At 41.7% G+C, this 23514-nt stretch overlaps 1 protein-coding gene and 1 long non-coding RNA gene across 6 annotated transcripts in view; one reads left to right on the top strand and one right to left on the bottom strand.

Moving 5' to 3' along the window:
- Positions 1-23514, bottom strand: part of LOC126326285 (cilia- and flagella-associated protein 58-like) — a 369658-nt gene that overhangs the window by 229038 nt on the left and 117106 nt on the right. For all 3 annotated transcript variants that reach the window (XM_049995640.1, XM_049995632.1, XM_049995677.1), the window contains exon 8: positions 7005-7266. In XM_049995640.1, coding sequence (XP_049851597.1) covers positions 7005-7266 — 262 coding nt within the window. The remainder of the gene's footprint in view (positions 1-7004; positions 7267-23514) is intronic.
- Positions 1-23514, top strand: part of LOC126326982 (uncharacterized) — a 124540-nt gene that overhangs the window by 86215 nt on the left and 14811 nt on the right. For 2 of the 3 annotated variants that reach the window (XR_007560970.1, XR_007560922.1), the window contains exon 4: positions 11933-13300. This is a non-coding gene — a long non-coding RNA (uncharacterized LOC126326982). The remainder of the gene's footprint in view (positions 1-11932; positions 13301-23514) is intronic. The other variant, XR_007561021.1, reaches the window with a different exon arrangement.

Genomic DNA, 23514 nt, shown 5'->3' with positions numbered 1-23514 from the left:
AATGAGGGGGAAAAAAAAAAACAAAAAAAACTTGAGTTGCAAAGGAAATGCACCATATACAAGAACAAAACACAGTGCTCATACAAGCGTCTGCCAACAGCAAGATGTGTCAAAGGCTATAGGAACACTATGCAGTGTTTCACAACAACAGATTGTCCCCGATGAACGTAATGTCGCAACTGTTTACATTAGATTCGTTTGAGCAGTTGCGAGCGAGCTTATGCTCGTGTGCAGTTGAGTCATGTAAGAGTAGTCCCTTGCTCTCGCTTGTGGCTGCAGAAGTGTGACAGTTAGCTGTATAAGCAATAGCAGCAAGCAGCCAGAAGCTATCTGGAAAAATGTTACTGGTGCACCTAAGCTGCCAGATTCATGTATGTGCAACAGGCCCGGAACTACGGGTAGCGGGTAGGGGGCGAGGGCAAACCGGGGTACTTAGCCCAGGCGGCAGATTCTGGGAGGGGCGGGGGGCATATTCATATCGTATTCTTGAGGAAAAAGATCATGTTTCACAAAGTGCCTAGCAACCACTGCACATTGGTGTATCGATTACTCCTATGATTTTTAACGCATCCCTCCTGGTTTTTTAACAGTTTTGATCAAATTCTAAGTTGATTCCTGAATGAATTGTAAGTTGATTTTTGCATGTCTGCATAGTATACGTGATGTATCTGCCAGGGCAATCCCCGTTGCATCTAGAAATTGGCATTCCTGCAGACAAAAGAGGACAGGACTATACAAGCTGAGCGAATAGAGCTGAATGGGTGAATGCCAATCACTGCTTATGTGGTTGACTGGGTTTGCAAATGATCAGCATTGTTATAATTACTAGCCAATTCCATAGATTCAGACTACCAGACCCCCCCCCCCCCCCCAAAAAAAAAAATCCCGGAATTCTAAAAAATTCCTGGGTTTTTCCCAGTTTTCTACCAGATGAAAAAATTCCCGAGTTTTTCACGCATCTCCCTTGTCATATACACCATGTTACAGTGAAACCACATTTATATATCAGTGCACACTCCACTGCAGAGTGAAAATATCATTCTGGTCACATTTACATGTTTCTCAGCTCTACATCATTTGCACTTTTACACTGTGTACTGTGCACTTTTTCGATTTTGCATGCAAAGTTACTCCACTTTCAAGTCTTCCATTCATATTTTTTTGCAATTTTACACCATTATTTTCTCCTCCACAGTCATTTTTGTTGCACTTATACATTACGAAGACTGAGAAATTGTCTCAAAATGTTTTGTATATGGTGTGGCCAGTGACTTTTCTTTGCTGTCTTGCACTTATTACTGAGACCTTAGTTACAGTACACATGGTGACACTGTGGTAGTCAGTTTCAAACTGTATAACTTTGCTGCCTACAGCAGCCTTCACACACCACTCAAGGTTGCTGACGGCTGGCCGAGCAGCGCGTAGCTGCTCACGAACAGTCAGCGAAAACAGCAGCAGCAGTGCCAGCACCAAATTTGCACACAGCAACAGCTGCACCTGTTCTCAGTGGTGGCACACCATTGTGTGCCCCGTGACATTCGAATGCACGAGCGATGTGCAGTAGCACTTCTCGAAGGCGTCGTGTAATATGGAGGGAATGTGGCCCGCGGTCCAACAGTCACACAATACATAGCGGTGGCACTTGACAGTAGTGTAAGCAGATGGATAGCACAGTGAGTGAAACTAGGAGTCTTTTTGCAATTGGTGAATTCAATTCTTTAGTGTAGTTTCTAATTTTTGTGAACGAGAACATGAAGAGTTCGTTACAAAATAAAATAAGATATCTTTCCACGCAGGAGAAAGTAAATATAAATGAAGACGTACAAAAAGTTCTAGTGAACATAAAGTGAGCATTGCAGACTGTCTCAAAATCCCGTATTCCACCTTAACTACCATACTGGCAAATTAAATGCAGATATGATCCAGAGCTTCAAAAGCCAGGACAAGCAGTGAGAAACTGATGCATATTCAGTATGGAAAATTTCCATGTGCAGAAAAATGCCTACAGACTCGGTTTCAGCAACAGTGTGTAGCTTTTGTACCTATTTCAGGTGCAATACTGAAAGAATAGACTTTAGAATTTGCAAAAAATTCAATGTTGAAAACTGTCATGCTGCTTCTGGTTGATTCCACCACTTCCTCTCATTGTACACAGACCAAGTCTTTCCCATCTACTCAATCTCCCACTTCCAGCTCCACTCCCCCAAACACCTCAAAATTTTAGTCAACACAATCTGGAACCACAACACCCCAATTCAGTAGTTAACCTTTCCTCAAAACCCCTCTCCCAATCCGAAACCTCTGTCCTATCCCAAGGCCTCACCTTCAGCCCCACTCCCAGATTCAACCGAACAGGCCTCATCAAAGATTTACTGTCCTACACTTGTACTCTCTGATGCAAATATCACTTTGCCATGAAGAAAAATGATTCTAATCCTTCTCCTAATGATCCAACTCCCCAAGACACTATCCAAATTGAACGCTGCCTGGAACAGTTCCGTCCTCCATCACAGCGGGACCCACCTCCTCTTCCTTAAAATCAGCCACCCCAAACCTTCCAGGAATTTCTCACTTCCAGCCTTGCCTCTCAATCTTTCTTGAAAAACCTTAATCCTACTCCCAACATCACCACTGCTGAAGCCAAAGCTATTCTTGATGTGAAGGCTGACCGATCCATCGTCATTCTTCTGGCTGAGAATGGTTCCACAACTGTGGTACTTGATTGTCGGGAGTATGTGGCTGAGGGCCTGCATCAGCTTTCAGACAACACTACATACAAGGTTCGCCAAGGTAATCCCATTTCTGATGTCCAGGTGGAGCTTCAAGGAATCCTCAGAACCTTAGGCCCCCTGCAAAACCTTTCACCTCACTCCATCATCCTCCTGACCCAACCGACACCTCGCACCCCTACCTTCTACCTTCTTCCTAAAATTCACAAACCCAATCATCCCGGCCGCCTCATTGTAGCTGGTTACCAAGCCCCCACAGAACGTATCTCTGCCTACATAGATCAACACCTTCAACCCATTACATGCAGTCTCCCATCCTTCATCAAAGACACCAACCACTTTCTAGAATGCCTGGAATCCTTACCCAATCTGTTACCTCCGGAAACCATTCTTGTAGCCATTGATGCCACTTCCTTATACTCAAATATTCCACACATCCAGAGCCTCACTGCAATGGAGCACTTCCTTTCACGCCGATCACCTGCCACCCTACCTTAAACCTCTTTCCTCATTACCTCAGGCAGCTTCATCCTAACTCACAACTTCTTCACTTTTGAAGGTCAGGCATACCAGCAATTAAAGGGAACAGCCATGGGTACTAGGATGTCCCCCTCGTATGCCAACCTATTTATGCATCACTTAGAGAAAGCCTTCTTGATCACCCAGACCTGCCAACCCAAAGTTTGGTACAGATTTATTGATGACATCGTCATGATCTGGAGTCACAGTGAAGAAGAACTCCAGAATTTCCTCTCCAACCTCAACTCCTTTAGTTCCATCAGATTCACCTGGTCCTACTCCAAATCCCATGCCACTTTCCTTGACATTGACCTCCATCTGTCCAATGGCCAGCTTCACAAATCCATCCACATCAAACCCACCAACAAGCAACAGTACCTCCATTATGAAAGCTGCCGCCCATTCCATATCAAACAGTCCCTTCCCTACAGCCTAGGCCTTCGTGGCAAATGAATCTGCTCCAGTCCTGAATCCCTCGACCATTACTCCAACAACCTGAAAACAGCTTTCAGATCCCGCAACTACCCTACCGACCTGGTACAGAAGCAAATAACCAGAGCCACTTCCTCATCCCCTCAAATCCAGAACCTCCCACAGAAGATACCCAAAAGTGCCCACTTGTGACTTTCTGGGACTGGATCAGACTCTGAATGTGACTCTCCAGCAGGGATACGACTTCCTCAAATCCTGCCCTCAAATGAGATCCATCCTTCATGAAATCCTCCCCACTCCACCAAGAGTGTCTTTCCGCCTTCCACCTAACCTTCGTAACCTCTTGGTTCATCCCTATGAAATCTCCAAACCACCTTCCCTACCTTCTGGCTCCTACCCTTGTAACCGCCCCTGGTGTAAAACCTGTCCCATGCAACCTCCCACCACCACCTACTCGAGTCCTGTAACCCAGAAGGTGTACACGATCAAAGGTAGAGCCACGTGTGAAAGCACCCACGTGATTTAGCAACTGACCTGCCTACACTGTGAAGCCTTCTATGTGGGAATGACCAGCAACAAACTGTCCAGTCGCATGAATGGACACAGGCAGACAGTGTTTGTTGGTAATGAGGATCATCCTGTGGTTAAACATGCCTCGGTGCACAGCCAGCACATCTTGGCACAGTGTTACAGTGTGGCACTGGATACTTCCCACTGACACCAACCTATCGGAACTCCGGAGATGGGAACTTGCCCTTCAATATATCCTCTCTTCCCGTTACCCACCAGGCCTCAACCTCCACTAATTTCAAGTTGCCGCCCCTCGTACATCACCTGTCACTCAACAACATCTTTGCCTCTGTACTTCTGCCTTGACTGACATCTCTGCCCAAACTCTTTGCCTTTACATATGTCTGCCTGTGTCTGTGTATGTGCAGATGGATACGTGTGTGTGTGTGTGTGTGTGTGTGTGTGTGTGTGTGTGTGTGTGTGTGTGTGTGTGTGTGTGCGCGCGAGTGTACACCTGTCCTTTTTTTCCCCCTAAGGGAAGTCTTTCCGCTCCCGGGATTGGAATGACTCCTTACCCTCTCCCTTAAAACCCACATCCTTTCGTCTTTCCCTCTCCTTCCTGAAGAAGCAACCATCGGTTGCGAAAGCTAGTAATTCTGTGTGTGTGATTGTGTGTTTTGTTCATTGTGCCTGTCTGCCGGCGCTTTCCCGCTTGGTAAGTCTTGGAATCTTTGTTTTTAATATATTTTTCCCATGTGGAAGTTTCTTTCTATTACAGCATTGAAGATTAATATTTCTATTATTTACCCCATTCCCTTGTATGGCACATGTATATATACTGTATTTATAGATTTATTTATTCCTATTCAAGAATTAATCTATGGTATAGAAGGATCTGTCAAGGAAATATGATTTCAATTTATTTTTGAAGCTATTACTGCTGTCTTGTCAGACATTTTATTTAATCTGGTAATTTGCCAAAATTTTTATAGCAGCCTATTTTACCCCTTTCTCTGCCAACAATAGCTTTAGTAAAGGATAGTGCAAGTCCTTCTTTTTTCTGGTATTATAATCATGAATGTCGCTGACATGATCTAGGTATCCTCACAGTAACCTCACAGTATATATATTCACTTATGAAATTTGTTGTTAATAATCCAGCCCAGTTCAAGAGTAATAGCAGTGTGCATAGCTATAACAGCAGGAGAAAGGATGATCTTCACTGTGCAGGGTTAAATCTGACTTTGGCACAGAAGAGGGTAAATTTCTCTGCCACAAAAGTCTTTGGTCACCTACCAAACAGCATCAAAAGCCTGACAGATAGTCAACCAACATTTAAAAATAAATTAAAAGAATTTCTAGATGACAACTCCTTCTACTCATTGGCTGAATTTTTAGATATAAATTAAGGGAGTTGACAACTCCTTCTACTCATTGGCTGAATTTTTAGATATAAATTAAGGGAGGGAAAAAAAACTAACTTAAGCATTAGCGTCAAGCAATATTTTGTGTAATGTAATATCTTGTACAGACATCTTTCTTTAACCTGACACGTTCCACATCATTACGAAGTGTCGTATTCATGATCTATGGAACAAGTATTCATCTAATCTAATCTAATCTACTGTCGTTTTTAAACTGGTCCATGTTGTTGAGAACAAATTTCATTAATGAGTAAATGTACTGTGAGGCTGTTGTAAGAATTCCCAATCTCCGGACAAGCAGTACTGCATGAAATGAACACAGAAATCAATGTTGAACGTATGAAGAAAGTATCCATTAGGACAGTGTGGCAAAATCTGGCATTAATGGGCTACGGCAGCATACGACTGACATAAGGGCTTTTGCTAACAGTATGACATCGCTCGCGTGCCTCTCCTGGACTCATGACCATATTGATTGGACCCTAGACAACTGGAAAGCTGTGACCTGGAGAGATAGTCCCAATTTCAATTAGTAAGAGCAATTAGTAGTGCTTGAGTGTGGCACAGACCGCACGGAGCCATGGACCCAAGTTGTTAACAAAGTACTGTGCAAGCTGGTGGGAGCTCCACATAATTGCGTGAGCTGTGTTTACATGGAATGGACTGGGTCCTCTGGTCCAACTGAACTGATCATTGATTGGAAATGATTATGTCTGGCTACTTGGAAATCATTTGCTGCCATTTGTGGACTTTGTGTTCAGTCCAATCATGGAATTTTTATGAATGACAACGTGCAGCATCGCTGAGACATAATTATTCATGACTGGTTTGAAGAATATTCTGGACAATTTGAGGGAATGATTTGGCTTACCAGAACGGCCAGCATGAATCCCATCAAACATTTATGACACATAATCGATAAGTCAGTTTGAGCCCAAAATTCTGTTCTGGCAACACTGAGGCAGCATGGCTCAGCATTTCTGCAAGTGACTTCCAGCAACTTGTTAAGTCCATGCTATGTAGAGCTGCAGCACTATGCCAGGTAAAAGGAGGTCTGACACAATATTAGGAGGAATCCCATGACTTTTGTAACCTCAATGTAAAGTCTCATTTTGAAAAATACAGTTTCTCTGTTTTAATTTTTGGGGGAAATGCTGATTAGGATGGTGGAGGTGGGAGGGAAGACGAATCTATGCAATGGGAAGGTTTATTTTGTCGTTAGTCAACTAATATTTGTCAGTTTAGGTTATAAATTTGTCTTAATCTATGTCGAAGCTACACATTTCTGAGAATGCCTTTGCTATTGGGTCTATGGCATGTACTATCCCAGATGTAATCTAACGGCAACAATGTTACTCTGAAAGCTGATGACACATTTTCAGCAACTTACTGGACTGCTTCAGCAGGTTGTTCTTGAGAATTTCCTTCTGGCGCGTCACATTCTCGATTGTGCGCTTGTCCTGAATTGCCTGCTTCCTGGCAGCCTCCATATCCCGCTGCACCAGTGCCAAAGTCTCCATGGCTTTCACCTTCTTCTGTTCTGCATAGCCTCGTAGTTGGTCCATATGTTGAGCTTTTTTCAGGTAGCTATCTTGCAGTTTGTAAGCTTTTGAGAGCTCGTTGCGAACTTTTGTAAGCTCGTCCTCCTTTGTCTGCAAAATGAAAGAAATTTAAACTGGTAACAAATTCAAAGGGAATGACCCTTCACGATACGACACACGAACACTATGATTCCGCAGGGCACTCTCACTGATGACGGGTAGTAAATGCGATGATTTGAAATGTTGTGCTAGACGAGGGGTAGTTTTTAGGCTGTAACTGTCACTTCAAAAAATATAGTTGTGCAATTAATTGTTTCCTTTTTTCCAGTTACTTGTCTGATGCATAAGTTTGTAGCATTTTTTTGTAAGTTTAATGGACACAACAGGTACACACAACAAGAGACTTTTGTCATTAGTAATACAGTCTCTTTCACTATTTACTAGTCTGCCAATGCTGGCTATCTTTTCGATTCTGCAGCTGTAGGAATCATGTGCTTTTGAGGTTTTGAGGTGAAGAACTCATCGACCCGTGTACAGGGTGCATTTTTGTTCAGAAAGGATGTTCCTTCAAGACTGTTCCGCAAACAGCAAAAAAGGTGAAAATTTGAGAGTGCGAGTTTTTTTCAGTCTAGCAGAATGTGCACAGGAATTATTGCAGAGTAGTATCACCTCGTGCAGCCTTTCCAGTTGGATTGTGTCTGCAAGACAGCTGTTCACAATAAATGTCAGCATGACAATTACACCTTGGGGAATCAATTCATAGGACACCGCACTGTCACAGTTCCATCAGATGCATAACATTATCTTTTACAGATGTGCACAGATATTTTGTACAGGGAGTTGCTGCTTTGTTTAGGCTCAATCATTCCTTTCCTTTTCTTACGTTAGCATAAAGACACCATTTCTCGTTTCCAGTAACAATACAGGATAGGAATGGTTTGTGTTGTTCAAAAGCCAATTGATGAAGAGCAAGCAGAGATGTATATATGGCCACCCACTGAGTTTTGTGATTTTAGCTTAGAGAATACAGTATCCATACAACCAATTTTTTAACCTTCCCCACTGTATGCAAATGTCACATGATTGTGGAATGTTCACATTTCATCACATCTGCCAGTTCACAAGTTCACTGATGTGGATCATTGTGAATTAACACATTATCTCCATACGCAGTGAAAATGTTTCTGGCTACCTCTACTGCTGCTACCCCCTCTAATGAAACAGAAGAATATGTCAGAAATGTTCCACTTTCTCTTCACTTGTTACTCCATTTTCTAGCATCAACAGCTTCACTCACTATCTCCAAATCACAATATTTAAACTCTAATAGTAACAGTGAACTACAAATAAAAATGTCAATTGATAAATAAACTCACAGCAACCAGAATACCAATATGCAAAACTAAAACTCTACCATCCTATGCAGCAATTAATAACATGCTGCATAAACACAGTGAAATTCTTCAGTTATTTCTGCACAAGCATATCACTTAATTTTCTGTGACCAGCCACCACCTACCAATATAAAAATCTCTGAGACAGTGATTAAAATGTATCTGTGTGGGTACACAGTAATAAAGAATGAGAAGGCAGACAGAAGAAGAAATTATTGTAATGTGACTAGCTAGCATAGACTGTATGGCCAGTAGAGATTTTTTTTTGTTCTTATTTAATCAATTTTTTACATTGTACACAAATTACAACATCTTCTAAGCTTTACATCCTAATTACCACCATATGAGCATGGTGTTTTCCAAATGTACTTCTGACAAAAAAGCAATTCTGGTAGCTCATGTCCAAAAGTTTTTGAAATCTAAACTTCTGCATTGTTGTAGAGATATTTTGACATCAACTTCCATTGCCTAATCAAGAAGCGAAATACCAATTCTCATAAATTTAGCTTCAAAAATTTTTTAATGTAATGAAATGTTTTCTTAAAAATTTTCATCCCCTACTACACCCTCTCAGGGGGTGAATTTCTAGAACCACTGAAACACATAATTTTTTTTTGTTTCTAACAAAGAAGTCAAATACCAGTTATCATAGACATAGCATTGAAATTTCTTTGGTAGTTCTTTAGTAATAATAATAATAATAATAATAATAATAATAATAATAATAATAAACCTTTCACATTCCATTTTACTCCCCTAGTAGTTAAATTTCCAAAAATGTTGTAACATATATTTTTTTATTTCCTGACTGAAATACCAAGTAACAGTTTTCACAGTTCTAGCTTCAAAATTCCATTAACAGTGACATACTTTCAAAAAGCCTTTCATCCCTTATTTCACACTTTTAGGAGTGGGATTTCAGGCACTCCCTTCTTAAATGATGCCTGATGATGAGTCAGTGAATTGGTCTGACCCTATTTCAACCCCCCCCCCCCCCCAAAGGTGTGAAGGTATGAATTTCCCAACACAGTGAAACACGTATTTTTTCATCCCTACCCAAATACTAGTTTCAAAGCTTTAGCTTTAAAAATGCTTTTGCAATGAAAGACTTTCATAAAATGTTTTGACCCTATTTCACCCCCTAAGGGGTTGACTTCCCAAAACCAGTGACATGAATATGTGTTATTGCTAATAGAAAAGACAAATACAGATTTTCATAGATTTAGCATCAAAAAGGCTTGCAGAATGAAATATTTAAATAAAATCTTTCATCCTCCATTTCACCTCCACAGGTGTTGAATTTCCAAAACAGTGAAACACTTTTTTTTTTAATTCTAAGAATGTAAATTTAAAATTTCATAGATTTAGCTTTAAAAATGCTTTCATAATAAAACAATACTGTGAAAAGGAACATCCCCTATTCCACCCCCTGAGGGGTTCAATTTCTAAAAACAGTAAATCATGTACTTTTTTATTTGTAACTGAGAAATCAAATACCAATGTTCATAGATGTAACTTTAAAAATGCTTTAATAGTTCTTTAATAATGACATATTTTTCTAAAAAAAACCAAAAAGCTTTCACCCGTTATTTTACCTCTAAAGGGTTAAATTTCCAAAAATGCTGACACATGTATTTCATTATTTCTAACTGTGAAACAAAATACCAGTTTTCCTAGGTCTATCTTCAAAATTTCCTTAATAGTGACATTTTTCAAAAAAGCTCTTCATCTCTATTTCACCTTCTTAGAGTTGGAATTTTGAAAAATCCATTCTTAAACAAAGCCTACAGTATAAGATCCACACCTTCTCAGAATTTTCAGTTTCCACCCGCAGTGGTTTTGGTGGGTTGATGATGAGTCAGTGAGTCAGTCACTCAGTCAGGCCATTGCCTTTTACATTGTCATGTAGAAGAAGGTGTAATTAGATGAATGATGAACATTAACTTCACTTAACAAAGGTTTATTCAGCACTTGCACACACAAGAGCGCCAAGCGAACTGCCTCAGCCAGAACACATACAGTATATATACAGCTACAGAACATTCCAGTACAATGATTCTTGACATTTGTGGATACTTCTAGAATGTACTCAAACCAAATATAGAAATTAAAATTGTACAGTCCAGGTGAGTTTTGAACTTATGACCCTCCATGCGTCACTACACCACAGTGCTATGCAGCTTCTTCTGTGAGACTGCTCCCTTGTTAACAGAACAGCGTCTCGGTGTTACATCCTCCTATCCCAGGAATGAGTCATCGCTCCCGCATACTCTGTCTCCCGATGACTGATCCTCGCCCTGGCGGTGATCTTCTTAGAACTTGCTCTGCCGCTACACTTTTCGTCATCTTTCTGCTTGCTGCCTGTCACTGGAGATTCGAATTTACCCTGGGTTGCAGGAGAAAGTTGGTGATTGAAATTTTGTAAATAGATCTCGCCACAAAGAAAACTGCCTTTGTTTCAGTGACTGCCACCCCAACTCATATATCTTATCAGTGACACTCTCACACCTATTGTGTGACAACACTAAATGAGCTGCCCTTCTTTGCACTTTTTCAATGTCCTCTGTCAATCCCACCAGGTAACAATACCATACCATGCAGCAATATCCCAGCAGAGGACAGACAAGTGTAATGTAGGCTGTCTTTTTAGTGGGTTTGTCACATCTTCTAAGTGTTCTGTCAACAAAGTGCAGTCTTTGTTTTACCCTTCCCACAATATTATCTATGTGGTCTTTCCAATTTAAATTGCTTGTAATTGAAATTCCTAGGTATTTAGTCAAATTGACAGCCCTTAGATTTGTGCTATTTATCGTGTACACAAAATTTATCAGATTTCCTTTAGTAACCATGTGGATGACTCACACTTTTCTTTGTTTAGTGCTAATTACCACTTTTTGCACCATACAGAAATTCTCTCTAGATCATTTTGTAATTGGAATTGATCATCTGATGATTTTACTAGACAGTAAATTACAGCATCATCTGCAAACAATCTACGTAGGCTGCTCAGATTATCACCTAGATCATTTATATAAATCAGGACCAGCAGAGGGCCTATGACATTACCTTGCAGAATACCAGATATCACTTCTGCTCTACTCGATGATTTACCATTTATCACTACGAACTGTCACCTCTCTGAGAGGAAATCATGAATCCAGTCACACAACTGAGATGATACTCCATATGCATGCAATTTGATTAATAGTTGTTTGTGAGGAATGGTATTGAGCCGTGTATCGACTCGTGCTACACTTTGTGTTTAGATTGCATTGGTTTTCCTTTTCTTTCCCTGACATGTTTGTTTGATATGTTGTCTGTCATTAAGTGGCTGCTTGGTTGTCTTTTCCCTCTGCTATCAATATCTGTGTTTTTGCTTCCAGGAAACTGCTATGGAGGAAGTGAGATCTTTGACTGGTTGTAACAACGAATGGTGGCATGAAAGTAGGGAGGGATGCGCACAGAGAGTGTGGTGGATGAGGGAGGGCAGTGTGGCTCTCCAGTGCAAAGCAGATGTGGTCAGTTGTACCAAGTTGCCACATGATGTATGTCAGTTGTGCGTAACAAGTGGGTCGAGTTGACGGAATAGCTCCCCGCGTTTTGGTTGTATACAGAATCGCCCCACGAGGAAATGCTGTTCATTTCGTCTTGGTGGGATGTTAACTAGCTTCTTTACATCCTCCGTTTCAACACTGGAGTTTAAAAGGAGACACCTAACATGAAAGAGCAGTCACTATGCATCAACGTTGCAGAGAAGACGTGAACTCCGGTGACAGAGTCTGTTGTCAAGTGACCGTGGCGTGTTGGGTACACTGGCGACGGGTGCACATTTGGATGTGTGGATCCTTGCCATCGGTTGTGTACTGCCTGTTCGAGCATAATTGCAAGTTAAGTTCATGGAAGGTTTAATCATTAAATATTAATTTTGTGTAACCAGCGTCTCTTCTGCCATGTGGCCTCCGACAACCAGGTTTCCTGTCCCTGGCACCGGTATAAATGAAGACAGTGATCTTTCCTCCTCCTCTCGTTACTGTCCTATGGGAGGTGTAGTTTTGGAAGTTTAATTGCTTTGCTATTCTTTTTTAAATTCCTCCAAGTTTGTAAATTCCTTTTATTGCCACTAATCATTTGTTTGCTGTGACCTGTTTAATTTTTTTAATGGTGGTGTTGGTAGCTTCACTACCTCACCGTACCTTATTAACAAAGTTCTGTATTTACTTTAGTAGCCTATTTACTAATTTTCTTTAATTTTTTTAAGTTGTTGTATTGCTATAAATTACTTGATTGCCATTAGGGGCGTGTTTAAAAGGCTGTTTATTGCCGTACCGCTAGTTTCTGTAAAGTACAAATAAAACATTTGTGAAAATCTCAACTCGACAGTAAACTACTAGAAATTTGGTTCTATTTCCCAACTTGTGGTGTAGCTTGTAGTAACTGTAACCACTGTGTGTCCGCTCTGGTAGCAGAGCACGGTTGCGGTCTCTTGGTCAGTTGCTTACTGTCGAGTTCGAGTAATTGTTTCATTGTCTGATATCTTTGTGCGCTGCAAAAGCTGATTAGTTTGTTCTGTTTCAGCATCCTAATAATTATGGAACAGCGAAAGTGCCCTCAAATAAAATTTTTGAAGAGGGAACATTTGTTGTATGAATTGGCCATCCGCCGGTAGCCCACGGAAGGAAATTTGTCGGAGCTGGCAGCGCGTTTACGGTCTGCACTTTCTTCTCCGGTGGTCATCATGCTGGAAGTCAGTGGTGAGTGTAAGGCAGCAGCAAAATTCTTGGGTGAGGCAGCTGATCGTCTCAGAGATACTATATCCTTCTTAGAGGATAATCAGCCTAGTGGTAGGCAATTAGATAGGCTGCGGGTGCGGTTACCTCACCTAGGTAATCGGGTACGAGATTTAGGGTCAATTGAATTAAGTGGCTCAGATAAACAGTCGTGGGTGGGGTTGCAGGAGAGAATAAGTGCATTGCAACTTGATCTTGCTTGTTTGGAACTAAAATAGGGACTCCCTGAGGGAAGAGAGGAATTAGAGTTCTGCAATGGGATGAGTCGTGAGGGTGGCTGTGGCTCTGTCAGTGGCGGACAGGCGGCGTATTCCAAGTTACCTAATCCGATCATGTATTTGTTTAAGGATATCAGGGAGTTACGTATAGATCATCTTGAACAAGTAGAAGATTTATCGTGGTTGTTGGTTCGGCTCGAACAGCATGCACAAGCATTGAGAGTTTCTCATCAGCTGATCTTGGGGCTCTTGTATCCGTTAGCAGAAGATGAGTTAAGACAATTTATCTCGCAAGCAATGGAATAAGGTTTGTCTTAAACTCAGGTAAGGCAGTGGGTCATTGATAAAAAATTTACCGGAGGACTGCAGTGTAGTTATATTTGGAGTATGCAACGGATGGACGAGGGGTTGCGATAATATATTGATAGAGTCAGGTGAGTGTCATTGGCGTTGTTAGTAGGGCTTTTGGAGGAAGAACTGGTTTTGATAGTTTTAAGAGGCATGCGAGCGTTGGATAAATCTGATTTCGTCTTCAGGCAGCATCCTGTCAATTGGCAGGAGTTGGATGAGGCAGTGGGTAGTATCTGAGCATTGTCTCTTGAGAACCGGTTGCCCGAATTATCACAAACTGATCTACAGATTAAGGAGAGACGGGGAATTTGCAGCGATGTGATTAAGCAGGAGGATCGACGATGTTTCAGATGTGGAAGCATAGGGCATTTTGTTAGGGAATGTAGTTCTCCTTGAATGCCAGGTTGTTGGTAAAAGAGGAACTCGGAGTTATCAAGCCAGGTGTGTCGAAGTGACTGCTGCCCCGATCTCATCGTTGCCATATATTTGCTGTAGTGTGGGAGGTGAACCTGTCTGTGGGATGTTGGATTGTGGAAGCTCTATGTCCTAGTTGAATTTACATTGGTACTTGGAGTTTGCGCATATTACTCGCCATAGATTGATTCCATCCATGGTTCAGAGATGTCGTTGATGGGCAGCTGTTACCTCTGCAAGGATGGGTTCATGGGGGTTTGTCTGTGAGAGAATTTTCTTGGCCCATATATTTTGCCTTGGTGAAAGGATTGTTGGCTAACTTTATTCTTGGGTGTGACTTTATTAATAAAACTCATTTGGTTTTGGATTGTGTGGGGCATATCTTTTTCTTTAAGTTTAAGCCTGAACTGAAGTTTGGTTTTCATGAATGTAAGCAGCGGGTGCAATGTGCGGGTCCTAAGGCCTTGGCGGTTGAAGCAGGAAAGTTTGATCTGGGGCATCTCACAGTGGAGCGGGCTTCTTGTCTTGGTAGGTTGTTAGCTGATTTTCCCCAGCTTCTCTGTGATCGACTAGGAGTTACCAAAGTTCTTCAGTATAAGATTAGCCTTAGTGACCTAATTCCTGTTAGTCAGTCTCCTTATCGTTTGTCACCACCTAAAGTCAAGGTTTTGATGTCTAAAATATCTAAAATGCTCAAAGAGGGAGTCATTAGACACTCAACTTCATCCTACGCATCTCCGGTGTTCCTTGTGCCCAAGGATCAAGGGCGGGACTTCAGAGTTGTTGTTGATTATCGTCACCTGAATAACAAGGTGGTGTTGGAGTCGGTTCCTCTTCCCGACCTATATAATTTATTCACTTGGTCTGTGGGTGCAAATTGGTTCACGGTCCTTGATCTTAATCAAGTGTATTACCAAATTCTGCTAATGGACAACTGTAAGCATTTTATCACCTTTTGCACAGATGGGAATCTGTTTGAATTTAATGGGGTTACCTTTGGTCTTGCTACTGGGGCAGCTGTATTGACGCGATTGTTGGAAAATGTCTTAGGTGATTTGGTTTGTGTGTATAACTATTTAGATGACTTGGTCATCTATAGTAAGTCATTTGAAGAACATCTTGAGCATATCCGGCAGGTATTCATTCGGCTGCAGAGTGCCGGCTTGATAGTCAAACCCAAAAAGGTCACTCTGCTCGTCCGCAGGTCTCGTTTTTGGAACACCTGGTATCGGGCCGAAGTATACGTATTGACCAGGACCATACAAAGGCGTTAAGAACACTACCACCCCCTAGAGATAAAAGGGGAATAGCCAAATTTATTGGCATGGCTAATTATTTTAGGCTCTTTGTCCCCCCCCCCCCCTTTCACTCAATTTAGGGCACCCCTTAATGAACTTCGTCGGAAGGGAGTTAAGTTTGAATGGGGAACCGCACAGCAGGCAGCCTTCAACCAGATCAAAGAAGCAATTGCCAATCCTCCGGTATTGGGCATTGCTGATTTTAGTAAGAGGTTTATTGTGTAAACTGATACTTCTAACTCTGGGGTTTCTGCAGTTCATCTCCAAGAAGGGGACAGGCAGAGGCAGCTGCTAGCATATGTGTCACGCTGGTTAATGAATGCTGAACTCAAGTATTCAGTTTACGAGTGTGAGGTGTTGGCGGTCCTCTTTTCCTTAGAAAAGTATAGATTCTATTTGGAGCATCAACCCTCTGATCTTGAAACTGATAATCAGGCCCTGAGTTGGTTTTTGGCTCACCCACGTAAAACAGGGAGAATCGTGGTGTGGGCTGTGTAAATTTCCGCCTTTCAATTCACTGTTAAACATATCAGGGGAACTGACAATGTCATGGCTGACGTGCTAAGTCAGATATTTGATAGTTCACCCAGCGTTGATCAAAATCAGGAGAGCGGGGAAGAGTATTTTAATTGTATGGTGTTGGCCTGTTCTCATGGACATTTAGGCACCTATAAGACATTAAAGAAAGTGAAGGAATTTCGCACTTGGCCTTGTATGGAGCGAGATATAAGACAGATGGTAGCACAGTGTCGGGAATGCTGTATTGCTAAGTCTAGTAATGCATTGGGGGAAGGGTTGCTCAGTTTGGAGCGTGAGACTTACCCTATGGACAAATTGTACATCGATTATATTGATCCATTACCCCAGACTAACCAGGGTAATCAATATATTTTAGGTTTACTTGGCTTATACTGAGTCAAAATATAAATGCTGTCACTACCATTGCTCATTTACTCAACATCTTTGATGTATTGGGACCGCCTAAACAATTGGTTAGCGATAACACTCCTGCTTTTCGTTCGACTTAGTTTAGAACGTTTACCTTCAAGAACAGGATACAGCATATTATCACAACTCCATATCATCCTCAGGGATCTTTTGCGGAAAGGGTGAACCACAATTTGAAATCCGCTCTTATTATTTACCATCAGGATTCTCCTAGGAAGTGGGATTGAAATCTCTGGTGGATTAGTTTCGCCTTTAACATGAATCCATCAAGGCAACCCCTGCTCCTCTGATGTTTACTTTTATTGTTAATTCTTCCCTTACTAATTTGTGGAAGATTCAAGACCTAATTCCAGCAGTTATTACTCCCCAGTTTACTAAAGAAAACAGGGGTAGGACCAGGCGTAATATTCTTGGAGCTCATAACAGACAAGCCATTCGTTATAACCGGGGTCAGCATCAGTTTCAGAGCAAGCCTGGTGATCAAGTTTATATTTGTAATTACCAGAGGGTAGAGACGCACGAGTGAACAGGCTGGGAAAATTGACTTCTCGTTTTATTGGGCCGTGTACTATTGAGAGACGATTGGGTCCAGTGAATCTCTTCGTTCGGGACAATCAAGCGAAAAAGCAGTATCAAGTTCATCTGAGTCAGGTTAAGTTGAGGTGAATGTTTCTCTTGTAGGGTTTGGGAAGCTATGCTTCCAGTTAAAGAGGGGGAGGTTGAGCCGTGTATCGACTTGTGCTACACCTTGTGTTTAGATTGCATTGGTTTTCCTTTTCTTCCCCTGACATGTTTGTTTGATATGTTGTCTGTCATTAAGTGCCTGCTTGGTTGTCTTTTCCCTCTGCTATCAATATCTGTGTTTTTGCTTCCAGGAAACTGCTATGGAGGAAGTGAGATCTTTGACTGGTTGTAACATCGAATGGTGGCGTGAAAGTAAGGGGGGATGCGGACAGAGAGTGTGGTGGACGCGGGAGGGCAGTGTGGCTTTCCAGTGTGAAGCAGGTGTGGTCGGTTGTACCAAGTTGCCACGACATGTATGTCAGTTGTGTGCAACAAGCGGGTCGAGTTGACAGAAGAGTTCCCTGCGTGTTGGTTGTATACAGAATCACCCCATGAGTAGTTGCTGTTCATTTCACCTCGGTGGGACGTTAACTAGCTTCATTACATCCTCCGTTTCAACACTGGAGTTTAAAAGGAGACACCTAACATGAAGGAGTGGTCACTACCCGTCAACATTGCAGAGACGATGTGAACTCCAGTGACAGAGCGTGTTGTCGCTTGACCGTGGTGTGTTAGGTACACTGGCGACGTGTGCACATTTGGATGTGTGGATTCTTGCCATCAGAGGTTGTGTACTGCCTGTTCGAGCATAATTGCAAGTTAAGTTCATGGAAGGTTTAATCATTAAGTATTAATTTTGTGTAACCAGCGTCTCTTCTGCCTTGTGGCCTCCGGCGACTGGGTTTCTTGTCCCTGGCACTGGTGTAAATGAAGACAGTGATCTTTCCTCTTCCTCTCATTACTGTCCGATGGGAGGTGTAGTTTTGGCAGTTTAATTGTTTCGTTATTCTGTCATGGGTTATGAGCAAATCCATGCTTCTTGTTGGTTGATCATGTGGTCACTCATTCAGGACTGTGTGGTGTAATGTTTCCTTGCACAAGGTTAGCCCTAATTCTGTCAGCAAGTTAAGCCATCTTATAACAAGATTTTTCTGACTAAAAGTCAGTGCAGTGACCAGCCTGAGAGTGGAAATTGTGTTTATGGGCGTATTTAAATTGGTCAGTAGTCTGTCTAGCCTGAGCATCCCTGAGTGGGTGATTTGTGGCCATGTTACACGGGTCTGTCATATCTGTTATGTTTTAATGATATTCCAAGACACTTTTGTTTAAAACAATTTTAAATTTCTTAAGTTTGTAAATTCCTTTTATTGCCATTAATCGTGTGTTTGCTGAGACCTGTTTAATTTTTTTAATGGTGGTGTTGGTAGCTTCACTGCCTCACTGTACCTTATTGACAAAGTTCTGTATTTAGTTTAGTAGCCTGCTTACTAATTTTCTTTAAATTTTTTAAAAATTGTTGTGATGCTATGAATTACTTTGATTGGCATTAGCAGTGTGTTTCAAAAGGTAGTTTATTTCTGTACTGCTAGCTTCTGTGTTTTTTTTTTTTAATTAACTGTTGTATTGCTATAAATTACTTGATTGCCGTTAGCGACATGTTTTAAAAGGTTGTTTATTGCCAAACTGCTAGCTTCTGTGTTTTTCTTTAATTTTTTTTTAAATTGCTGTATTGCTATAAATTACTTGATTGCCATTAGCGGTGTGTTTAAAAGGCTGTTTATTGCTGTACTGCTAGTTTCTGTATGATACGAATAACACATTTGTGAAAATCTCAACTTGACAGTAAACTACTAGAAATTTGACCCCGTTTCCCAACTTGTGGTGTGGCTTGTAGTAACCGTAACCACTGTGTGTGTCAGGTATCAGAAGCCTTCTAGAAATCTAGGAATACAGAATCGATATGAGATCCCTTGTCGACAGCACTCATTACTTCATGGGAACAAAAAGCTAGCTGTGTTGCACAAGAACAATATTTTCTGAATCCATGTTGGTTATGTATCAATAAGTCATTTTCTTCAAGGTGATTCATAATGTTCGAGTACAGTATATGCTCCAAAATCCTACTGCAACTTGAGGTCAGTGATATGTGTCTAAAACTCAATGGGTTAACTCCTATTTCCTTTCTTGAATATTGGTGTGACCTGTACTACTTTCCAATCTTTAACAGACCTTTCGTCAAGTGAGAGGTTGTATATGATTGCTAAGAAAGGCACTATTGTGTCTGCATTAATCTGAGAGGAACCTGATTGGTATACCACCTGGACCAGAAGAATTGCCTTTCTTAAGTGATTTGAGTTGTTTCGCAACACCTAAGATATCTACTTTTATGTCACTCATACTAGCAGCTGTTCTGGTTCCAAATGCCGGAATATTTACTTCGTCTTCTTTCATGAAGGAATTATGGAAAACAGTATTTAGTAAATGCGCTTTAGTTGTGCAATCATTGGTAATATTTCCATTGGTATCATACAGCAACAGTATTGACTGTTTTTGGCACTGGCGTCATACGCTTGGTGATCATTTTCTTGAGCCTGCAACGTGCAGAGTCGAGCTAACTGCCGATCTTCCTCAGCTCTGATTAACACCTGGTCGATGTAGTCATTGTCCACATCAACAGGATGTAACGGAAACACAGTGTCCATCGTTGTAGTCGCCTCATGCCCATGCACCAGGAAAAATGGCTTAAATCCTTGGTGTCTTGTTTGGCAGTGTAGTAAGCAAACGTCACAAAAGGTACCACCTCATCCCAGTTGCTCTGCTCAACATTGACCAACACTGATAGCATGTTGGCCAAGGTCTTATTAAGGCGTTCAGTAAGCCCATTAGTTTGTGGATGGCAGGCAGTCGTCATGTGATGAGTAATGTTGCACCAATGGTTTATCTCTGTCACAAGATTCGATTGAAAAAATTTCTCTCTGTCTGTAACTAACGACCTTGGGGCACCGTGTTTTAATCCAATATCTTTCATGGTGAATTTGGGTACCTCAGATGCTTTGACAGTTTTCACAGCTTTTGTAATGGCACAGTCAGTGCAAACAATAATCGATCTATTGCCACTAGCAGACATTGGAAATCAGCCGAGGAGTTCAATCCCAACATGCTGGAAAGGTGTTTGAGCTGGTGTAATTGGTATGAGTCAGCCAAGTGGTTCTTCAGGAACTGCCTTTCTCCTCTGGCACTCTGAACAGTGACGGATACTCCTAAATAAACCTGGCCAGAAAAATCTCTTTCGGATTCTATCGTATGTCTTAATAAATCCTAAAAGTCCAGCCTCAGGTGTGTCATGGAATTTCTGTAGAACATCTAAGTGCATGTGTTTAGGAATCACTGGTAGCCACCTCTTTCCAAATGGATCAAAGTTTTTCTTGCAAAGCAATCCATTAACTACCTTAAATTGTCCTTTCACACCCTCTGACCGATATAAAGCAAGCATAATTTGAGATATCTTCAAGTCCTTCTTCCGCTCAGCAGAGAGATTGTGGAATGCAGTGAGACAGTTACTATCTTCATTAAATTCTTTATGGTCTTGCACAGTGTCTCTTGAGAGACAGTCACCTTTGTACACTATGATAATGTCATACTCTTGAAGACGAAAAGCCCACCTGGCGAGTTATCCTGTTGGATCCTTAAGACCTGTCAACCAACAAAGTGAATGATGGTCTGTAACAATGATGAATGGCCATCCATAGAGATACTGTCGAAATTTGCACATGGCCAAGGTCACAGCAAGACATTCTCTTTCTGTAGTTGAGTAGTTTCTCTTGGCTTTTGTAAGTGTCCTAGAAGCATAGGCTATAACCTTCTCTTTTCCATCTGAAATTTGCACCAGAACAAGACCGATCCCATACCCACTGGCATCTGTGTGTGGTTCTGTAGGTGCTCTCTCATCATACAGACCAAGTACAGGGTCAGTTGTCAGAGCTTTTCACAGTACATAGAAAGAATCTTGTTGAGCACTACCCCAGATAGTTTAGCATCAGCTTTTAACAACTCTTGGAGTGGCCTGCCTTTGATACAAAAGTATTTGGTAAAATGACAGTAATAAGAACACAATCTGAGGAAGCTTCTCACATCTCTAATACTTTTAGGAATAGGAAATTCCATTATAGATCTCACCTTTTCTGGGTCTGGCCTCACACCTTCATTTGACACAAGGTGTTTTCTGATTTCTTTTGCTCCAAAGACAGACTTTCTTGGATTAAGTTTCAGTCCACCTTGTTGGAGACACTTAAAAATGGCCCTCAGTCATTGTATATGTTCATCAAATGTCTCTGAGAACACTACAATGTCATCAAAATAACAAAGACACATCATCCACTTCAGGTGACGTAGAAGATTGTCCATCATTCGTTCAAAAGTTGCTGGTGCATTACACAAACCAAACGCATTACCTTAAACTCAAACAGGCCCTCACAGGTGATGAATGCAGTTTTCTCATGATCAGCCTCATCTACTTAGATTTGCCAGTGTCCCAAGTACATGTCCATGGTTGAGAAAAACTTCACCCCCTTCAGAAAATCTAGTGTATCATCAATTCGTGGAAGGGGGTAAATGTCCTTTTTAGTTATCTTATTAAGCTTCCTGTAATCAACACAAAAGCTCCAACAGCCATCCTTTCTCCTGGCGAGGACCACTGATGATGACCATGGGCTCAGCGAAGGCTGAATGATGCCATTTTTCATCATTTTCTCTACCCCATCGCGAATTATTTGACGTTACATTGCTGACACATGGTTTGCTCTCTGGCTTATTGGTTGATGGTCTCCAGTGCTAATCCAGTGCCTCACCGTCGATTTGTCTAATTTGCTCTTCCCCTGTGGATTGAAGCATTCAGAGAACTCTTGAAGAATGGCAAGAAACTTCTTCTGTTGTTCCTTAGTGAGATCCAGTGATAGCCGAGCTAGAAGATCTTGTCTCGTAGTGGTAGTACTAATTTCGCCCACAGACTTAGCATGGGAGGTTTCTATGACACTTAGCTGTTCTGCAATTAGTGACTCATCGTTTGCTATGCACATGCGTCTTGGAAGGATCTGTGTTTCTCGGCAACTGTTAACTATCTACAATTCACTGAACTCATTCTTAAATAAGATGATAGAGGCTGGAAGGACCAAGTTATTCTCCAGTGGTATGCTTCTCTTACATTCCACCACAAGATCTATGGGTTGATTCATGTCATGACACATGACAGTTAACTTTCTAGTACTGACCACAGGTATGATCACTTTATCCAGCACACATACTCTCCACACACTGGGATGTGCATCTTCCTGTCCACAGTATGTCAACTCGTCTAGCATAATCTTCGAACAACCACAATTTATAATTGCTTGAGAAGCTTTCAAAAATTCTCATCTGAGAATGATTTCATGAGTATACTCTTGTAAGATGATGAATTATAAGGGCTGTGTATGGCCACTTACATCCACATGAATGGTACATCTTCCTGTAGGTTTTACATATTCCCCATTAGCCATGTTCAGGAGAGATGTTTTGTTGTCGACGAATACGATTTTCTGCAACTGACGTCGGTACTTCTCCAAAATGATTGAATGTGATGCTCCAGAGTCCACAAGAGCTTGGACTGGTCAGCCATCCATGAAGATATCGTTGTAGTTTTCTATCATTCTTGTAGTGATCGACAGCAGAGGATTTTTCTCTTTGGTGGCCTCACCTCCAAGAAAGGTCGCACCCTTTATTTTTCCAGGTTGCGGCAGTTAGATGATCAGCTGGCGTTTCTAAATGGCGATGGAGACCTCGATCAGCGTGTTGGGGAGTGTCCTCTCCAGCGGCTAGCTTGCAGCGATGGTGACCTACGTCATCCTGCACCCATGTCTTCTTGTTCACCTTCATCGTCCTGGGGTTGGCGTCGGTTAAGATCGGCCTGCTGTCTTCTGGTGCGGGCGTCATCAAATATCCGCCACCTTTCTCGACAATAGCGCACCACATGACCCAGTCGTCCACAGTGGAAACATACTGGTTGGTTATCCTGGGTCCTCCAGACGTCACTCTTTCTTGGTGCCCAAACAGGTTCCTCATGTCGCATTGTAGGAACGTAGCTCCACCTGGGTCTCGACTTTTACACCAATTTAAAGGGAAATGAAGGACGAGAGATTGGGTTCAATGTCTGTTTTACTTCTTACCCTATTACCTCTTGAAGTGTCTCAGCTTTTTGCTCGCCATGCAATCCAAGTGCCTTCTGAACTTCCTCTCTCAATATCTGACGAAGAACACTTCTGAAATCAGTTGCTTCTTCCATCACAGACATCGATATGAAATTTGGAAGTTGTTCAAACTTCTTGCATGTTATTCGTTTTTGATCCATTGT

This window comes from Schistocerca gregaria, chromosome 1 (genome assembly GCF_023897955.1).
Source record: "Schistocerca gregaria isolate iqSchGreg1 chromosome 1, iqSchGreg1.2, whole genome shotgun sequence".
Classification (NCBI taxonomy): Eukaryota; Metazoa; Arthropoda; class Insecta; order Orthoptera; family Acrididae; genus Schistocerca; species Schistocerca gregaria.
The sequence above is the reverse complement of the archived record's forward strand: the minus strand, read 5'-3'. Positions and strand labels throughout refer to the sequence as shown.